Genomic DNA, 8,288 nt, shown 5'->3' with positions numbered 1-8,288 from the left:
GGCACTATGGAGGTGAGAAAACTGCTGAAAACTGAATTATAATTTGCCAAAATATTGGGCTTGTCCTGGCTGGGGGTTCCTAAACCATGCAGAGGCTAAGCTAACGTGGAATTCTCAAGCATAACCAACACCCAGACAATAGCCTACAGGAGACTCCACACAGGTATTTCTGTACTTCTTCCAATTTAAAGCTCCGTGGTCTGGAAGATGGATTGTTTTCAGAAATGGTAAAAAGAAAAAAATGTTATGTATTAGCAAAGAGAGCCTCTTTGGGGACTACTCCTATCATATCACATACTCAGAGTGGGAGATGTAGTTGGAAATGTTATGCCCTTACTCTCTATTCCCCATAACCCCATTTGTCCACATGCGAGGTGGCACATTCTTGTCTTGGGCTAGAGAAGAGTGATTAAAGTTTTTTCAGAGCTTTCCCTGTACCAACAATAGCCTTGTTGACTACCTTAGAAAGGGGGAAGAAATCAACTTAAAGTTTATTTGCACCTTAAAAGTTAATGATAAAAATGCAAATACAGTAACAAAAACATCCTCACACAATCTATGACTTTAAGTAATTTATTTCAATAGAAATATTTCAGAAAACTGTACTTAAATTCATTTTAAGTTAGCTTATGCAGACACACTGAAGATCGCGCACTCACATTTGCATATTAAAAAGAAACAAAAAGTGAGAGAGGAACCAAGCTGCACATCACTCAAGGAGGTCATAGTGCAATCGAATGCTTCATCATTAGAGTACCTCAAGTTAATTGGGATAAAGAATAAAAATGGCTTGTGTTTTCAGATATATTATTATCACTGGGTACCTGTACCTACAGATGTTTGATCTCCTTTAGATTATGTTGTGAACCAGTTCCCCACCCCCTCCCCACACACATGTACTTAGTAGGATGTAAAACAATGAATTTGTCAATAATCAAGGTACAGAAACTCGAGAGTCTGCTGACTTATTATCCGCTGTTTTACCATACCTATTAAGTCAGTAATTATTGGACTATATATGTGAGTAGTTCTAGTAGGTCATATCTTCAGGGGAAACAATATTTGTTATCTGGTATCTAAAGCACAGCTATTGTTTATGAAGTTTCTGCTTTTCTATTAAGAAAAAAAAGAGCCCAATCCCCAAACACTGTAATTATGTATTCTTTTAATCCCATCATCACTTCTGTAGTACAAATGGCCAGTGTCAAAATTTAAATTTTGCTAATATTCCTCAAGGACCAGTTAACTCTTTCATTTGGCTTGAATGACTACTTGCCTACTCTGGAACATACTAGCTCTTTAAAAAAATGTGAAAAGAACACCTTGACTCAGGTTAACATCCAGTAGCTCCAGGTCTTCCAATAATTGAGAGAAGTAAAATATTTCCAAGCTTTGCTTTCACTGAAAAAACTAGATTAGTCTCTTAACTTTCCTTTAATTTATATATTAGAGATATTTTTACTTTCTTGCATATTTTCAAGAAAATAATAACTGGCAGGTTAAGTGACTACTTGTTTGTTTTGAGTGTTACTTAAATGTAAAAATAAATGGAAATAAATCTCATTTCTGGCCAAAGGGATTTTCATTACAAGATTTCAGTACATTTAACAAAACTCAAATATTTCTGGTTGTATCTTATTCTTTTAGGGCTTCTCCAAAAGGCCTTACAATTAAATAAATGTATGCTCAAAACATCAACAACAAAATAAAAATGAATTTGGCTGAAGAGTGCTCTTCAAATTTGTTTTTAAGAGTGCGTATCTAAAGGTTGACTGGGGTGGGTTTATTTTTAATCTCCTACTCTAAAAGGGTAGGAGCTTGTTTAAAAAGACTCAAAAACCAAGGAGGACTGCAACAATCACTTACAGAGGTTTCTGTAAAGACTTTGTTAGACTTGGGGTGAGAAAGATTAAGCTGGTGGAGAGAGGGATAGCACACACTCCTGAAATAAGAGGAGCAAGAGGGCACGTGATTATTGTCATACTTGATGCCCTAAAATTGCTCTTCAAATAATAAGGCACTGACCAAATTTTCTCCCCACTATTAACTTGAGACATAGGTGTAATCAAATTGCTTTCAATAAGCAAAAGAGTTTTTATGCCTGGATCTCTTTCATTAGAACCCTCCAAATAGGGAAAAAAAAATGTCACTTTAGACACAAGCCATTTTTAGGGGGGCAAAATCAAAGGTACTTAAATCATTTTGAAAAGGTTCACATGGAAAGTAATTCATCATCAATGTGATTAAATAGCAATATTTGTATCTCAAAGCTTAGAAAAAACAGAATATCACTCTGGCTGTAAAATCATATATTTACTATGTTTGAAAGAAATAATACAAAAAAGAGAGAGAAAATAAAAGCAAACCCTAAAAGGTCACTAAAGAAGTCAGACCAACCTCATCACTTGCTTTGTATCATCTATTCATGCAACAGCAGTACTATTATTCCAACTGGACACAGTTAAACTCATCTTCATTTTCAAAAAGGGATCCAATTATTTCAAAAACCTTTGAAGCAGAGGATTTGCTGTATTAAAGATTATCTTCTGTTAGGCAACACTGGTACCCCTTGTTTGCAGAAGATGATTACATGGTGGTTTAAACCCTGGTTGTAAAGGAATGTGCCTCAAAAAAACAGGAAGGAAATCAATACTAGATCTATTCATTTAAAAAGCCAATGGATTAAACCTATTACTATTGATTTTCAATTAGTATGATGCCCCATAGTTTTGTTTTCAGTAGCAAAGGTATACAGCTTATGATTTAACCTTAAAAAGAAATAAAAGACTTATGCTCAAGTCATTTGGCCAAAAGATCAACAGGCTGCTCTTTGAGGGCCCCAGTTTAAGCTAATAAGGAACGCTAGAGTCTGTAAACATGTTTTCCATTCTTTTTTCCTCCTGTACCAATAGTGCTTCCTAGGCTCCTCATAAATCTTCTAGAAGAGGAGTAAAGCCACTTATACAAACTTTGCAGTTATAAACACCCTGACTTTTGACATACAGAAAGAACCAATACCCACACAGTCTACACAGAAGGTAGTGCAATAGCTACATGGCATTTTCCACACAGAAAAAATATTTGAAATTAAAGCACATGCCTAGGGAGACAAAAATACTGAAACTCAAATTGTTTGGATCCCTTTTTGTAATGTTTACCCAAATAATATTTACATAGTGAAGAAAACAAAATAGGAAGGTGTGTCTGATCAGTTCTTGTTCAATTCTTACTGTCTAGATGTAAAAATCATATTCTGAAAAACAAGGAGAGCCTGAACAGAGGGGGCACGAGGCCAAAAACAGTGCTCTGGAAGGTCATTCTGTAGTTATTTTCAACAGGCTATATAACATGCCAATCATTATGCTCATCATAAACCGGCTTAAATTTAAATTATAACTGAATTTCTAATGAGTTCTTCTTGGCTAAGGGCGAAACAAATGACCTTAATGCCGACGAACATTTTGAGTTTTTGAGTCACTTATTTACAATTGAGGGCAGGCTTAATAACAAGATTCATCTTCCCAAGAATGAACTACCTATATATTTAATATATTTTGGTAACATATTTTCTTTGAATTATTATCAGGTATTATTTGGTAAATTATAGATAAAAAATTCACCTACACTATTTTAACTCACTTTTCTGTTTTCAATTTGCTTCAAATGCTAAAATAATCTTAAAAAGCAATGACTGATTTTCTGAATGAAAAAATTTTAAAGACAGAAAAACAACGACTTCTGTGCTGTTAAGAAATTTAGTCAGTCCGAGGCCACAAGTCTATCTATAAACTATTAACCAAATTTGAACACTATCTTACTCTACACAAATGTCCATTAACATTTAGAGCTGAAAGTATCAAACACATCTTCCAGCTTAGCTCTCTCCCTTTGGCAAAACTATGTGATGTCAGGCTCTGACTTCCAACTGCATATTTCCACAGATATGGTTAACTTACAACATTTCTATGTTAGCTTATTATGACAAACAAATGAAATAAAAAAAATCCACAGGGTTCTCATTCACAATACTTTTTAAAAAAGCACATCCACTGTCAAAAATGCTATTTCTGAAGAGAAATAAACAAATTAAGAAATTTTTAAAAATGCAAAACAAAACTAAGATGTACAAGGTCTATGTAGTAATACTGCTGGCTATGTCTTTCTATTACCCAACATGGGTTAAGCTTAGAGTATTAACTGAAAAATCATTCAGCACAGGAAACTTTTGCCCTCTCCAGCCTGTGTCACTAAACCCCAGAAATAATGGTATTTCTGTTATATAAGAAGCATATTTGAACTCTTAACATCCTTTCCAAACAGAAAACTAAATTAAAAAACTTAACACTCAAAAAAAAGCTCTTCTCTTTTCCTTTGGGTGGATTTTAAGGTAATTATTGTATAAGCAATATTTTCTATTGAAGTTTCATGGACTCAAGGGCAAAATACTTATAATAAAAAAGTATAAAATTATCTAAGAATACGAATGTGAGAAATTTTATGTGAGGCCCAAAGTAACAGAAGTCTATTAGTAGATGTCGGTCACAAAGCATTAGCTTACTCTAGGCCACTGCTAAAATTTATTATGTCTCAAGAGTTTATAACATTCGACATATAGCCTTTGTTTGAGTGTCATTTTTCGTTAAAATTGTAAGGCATCTCACCTTCAAACTTTTTTTTTTTTTTTTATAATTCAACATTTACTTTAGAAATCAAATGCATCATTGCATAGAAGAGTTCTCATAAAACTGCCTGGTCCTACTGACAAAATACGGTTTCATGTCAGAGACCTACAGTAAATTTTCAGAAAAATGTTTTGGTATGTTTATGGTAAATCATACAAGAAGTATAAAGTTTAGATACTTAAAATTTCCAGCATCTGATATTTTCACCTTTATCCCTCTTAAAATTATTTTGCACATCTTATAACAAAATACATACATACACCTCTATGTGTTACGTTTTAAACAAATATGATCCTGAATCTCATATTGAACAAAGAGAAAATGAATAATAAAAAAATAACTCTGGCATTATGCACATTAAACACTGTAAAAGAAAATATCCTGACAAAATATCAATCTGTCTTGATGATAAAAACCACCTATGACTGGGAGAAGGGAAAAGACAATTAACTTGGAAAAAGATCTAATTATTGTAAAATCTCAGAAAAGTTTAGGTTGGGATTATAGTTCTTTACTTAAGCAGATCTGTGGTCCAACAATGAATTCATATAGAAAGCTAAACTTTAACTCTAGTTAGAAACAACCATGTTTTCTGGAACCTACTTAAAAAAAAGTGTCTGGCAAATGAACACTCAGCCTTTGTACCTCCTGCAGGAAATAATGTTCCCCTTACAGTACTACATTTCAGAAGTTTAGTGTTTAAAAATTCTCCCCTCATCCAAAACAAAACAAACACCCCCACCCAATCCCAAACAAACCCAAGAACTCACATGACTAACATTTCTCATTCCTACACTCTTGCTATGAGAAAGCCAGTGAGGTTGCAGACTACTAGAGGGAGAACAAACCTTGCAGGTGGGCTGCTGGTACAATTCCTGCTAAGTCTCTTCACCTTGGTTCAAAATCAGCTCCTGATGGAATCCACAAGAATATGTTTTTTCTTTTTAAAGCATATCTAAAAAAGGCAATTCCCCCCTCTAAAATTATTACAAAGTTTAAAAGAAATGCAAATTAGCTACGATCTATTCCAAGCACAGCACCGCCAGAAGATTCACACACACTATTTGGTGTTTCATGTTGGTTTTCCTTTCATTCTTTTAAGGCAGTGGTTTCCACAGGTCAGTTCTGAGATAAGAAGCATGGTTCATGGCAGTTTGTTTTGCAACTCCAATTTGTTCTCTGGGAATATCTCAATTCATTCCCTGAAATTAGTGCTTTTTTGGTTCAGAACTCCAAAGACTGAAACAGAGCCTCTGGGCTCTTCCTGGCACAGGATGGTTTATAGCTGGCGCTCTTTTATCAGGTCCTCATACTCACATAGAAGCAACAGTTCACCTCTCTTTTTTTCTCAGGCTTCTACTCAAAAGTCATCAAGTTTGTAGGAACCTAAAAAATATAAGCATTAAAAACTGAGTTTAAAAGTTGTTTTTCAAAGGAGTATTTCTTATCTTTCCTTGTTATTTAGGCAAGCCCAAATCTTTCTACTTATGTATCTTTGAAAAGGAACTTGATATAAGGAGCTTCAATAGTTTATGAATAATTAACATGCTAGAACATTTTTGAGAGAAAATCACCAAAATGAGTTAATACTCTTTCTAGTAAAATTACATCTATACAGGAGAAGGGGCAGAGACAATATCTTTCTTGTCTAACACAGGGGGCTCAGTAGACGTTTACTGATTGAATAAATGAGAGCAAGAGTAAGTATGACTCTGGTAGGGTGAGATTCCAGATACACTTGTTTGTCATTATTTATTTTCTCATTATATATTACACAAATTCCTAGGTGCACATTTTTAAAATCAGCAAAAATAATTTTATAACAAACATTACTAAGAATTTATTTGTAAAATCATGATGAAAATAAGTACAGAAAAACAAAATTCCTTATTAGAGTTTCACTATGTTAAAACAAATCCTCAAAACCAGTTTTCCAAAGTTGTACTGGGAGAGGTATTCATATGTCAGTGGTCTTTTCTGTCGTTACGACAGTTTAACAGCTCTCACAGTTTAGCAAACTCTCTCTGAAACCTATTATATGCAAAAACATGAGTATCTTACAAGTGTCAGCTTCTGAATAAAAAAATTATGTTGGACAATGTAATCATAACTGAATTATAAATCAAATACAACACAAATGCTCAAGTGCTTAAAGTATAAATTTTCAGGTCTGATTATAAGAAACTCGTATTTGGCCGGGTGTGGTGGCTCATGCCTGTAATCCCAGCACTTTGGGAGGCTGAGGCAGGCAGATCACCTGAGGTCAGGAGTTTAAGACCAGCCTGGCCAACATTGTGAAACTCCATCTCTACTGAAAATACAAAAATTAGCTGGGCCTGTGGTGGGTGCCTGTAATCCCAGCTACTCAGGAGGCTGAGGCAGAAGAATGGCTTGAACCCGGGAGGCAGAGGTTGCAGTGAGCCAAGATCGCACCATTGCACTGTCTAGGCTGGGCAACAAGAGTGAAAACCTGTCTCAAAAAAAAAAAGAAACTCGTATTTAAGTAAAGTAAAAGTTTCATTTCTTTTTAAGTTGCCTGAATGTGGTTTAAGGTATTTTGCATTTGAGTCAGAGTTTTCTACCAAAACTTTCACAGGTTCTACTTATAAATTTGCCACTATTCTAATTCTTGCAAGTATAGAAACAAATATTTATACACATCTGGTTGACTTGCTCCACAGAAATACTCACTAATACAGTAAAAGAAATTGAACCTTTAAGCTGGTATATGTATATATTGTCTAGATTCATCTTGGAATCTGAGATTTAAAAAAAAAGTCTTAATACCCTAAATTACATTTAAAGAAAATGTATAGCAATGACATGAATCCTGAAAGGCTTAGTCTAGACAAAGCCTGATCTGTTTCTTTCATTCTGGCCCAGACACTAACCTGACAAGGCAAAAAATAATTTTCGCCCTATGACATTTCATGTCCTTTATGGAGGTTGCTAAAAATGGTACTAAATACTGCTATTGGTGTTTCATATATATTTGAAACAATAAAAATTATTAGAGAACAAAGCCCACTCCAACAATATTTAAAAAAAGTGCCCTTGGGATTGGGACAAGATGGCCAAGTAGATACAGCCAGGAAGAGCTTCTCCCACCAAGAGACATCTGAGTATCTAGTAGACCAGCATACTCCAAGCCTATCTTCTGAGAGGATGCACTGAGAGAAAATCACCAATTTTCTGAGAGTGGGTGGAGAGATGATGCAGAACCAGGGTTGAAGAGCAAAGAAGCTAGGAACCCTGCACAGGGTTGTGGAGTGCTGGGACTCATTCCTGGCCCTGAACAGCTCCTAAGGAAGGAGTGAGTAAAGTAACTGTTGAATGGCCCACTCTCACCACAAACCATTGGGATCCTAGTGGCAGGAGATCCCATAATCCTCCTGGATATTTGAGTTGCCAGGGAGAACTGCCTGGAGAGCTGGCAGAGACAGAGCTTAGGTCTACATGGAGCCCAGGGTGTATCGTGTGGGGAAAGCTGCAAAGGAACACGGCCATAGGCGCCCACCCACCAAGGCTCTTCATACTCCTCTAGGTGGCCCTGACCTTTGTTAACTGCCATATTTGGAGACAGCAGGGCTGTCTTTCCCATGGGAC

The 8,288-nt window shown here is 35.5% G+C and overlaps 1 protein-coding gene across 7 annotated transcripts in view; it reads right to left on the bottom strand.

Moving 5' to 3' along the window:
* Nucleotides 1–559: 559 nt before the first annotated feature.
* Nucleotides 560–8,288, bottom strand: part of RALGPS2 (Ral GEF with PH domain and SH3 binding motif 2) — a 204,961-nt gene continuing 197,232 nt past the window's right edge. For all 7 annotated transcript variants that reach the window (XM_055254607.2, XM_055254605.2, XM_063627487.1 and 4 more), the window contains one exon: nt 560–6,068. In XM_055254607.2, the coding sequence (XP_055110582.1) occupies nt 6,039–6,068 (30 nt within the window). In that variant the 3' untranslated portion in view covers nt 560–6,038. The remainder of the gene's footprint in view (nt 6,069–8,288) is intronic.

This window comes from Symphalangus syndactylus, chromosome 12 (assembly GCF_028878055.3).
Source record: "Symphalangus syndactylus isolate Jambi chromosome 12, NHGRI_mSymSyn1-v2.1_pri, whole genome shotgun sequence".
Taxonomy (NCBI): domain Eukaryota; kingdom Metazoa; phylum Chordata; class Mammalia; order Primates; family Hylobatidae; genus Symphalangus; species Symphalangus syndactylus.
This window is presented reverse-complemented; position numbering and strand designations above follow the sequence as displayed.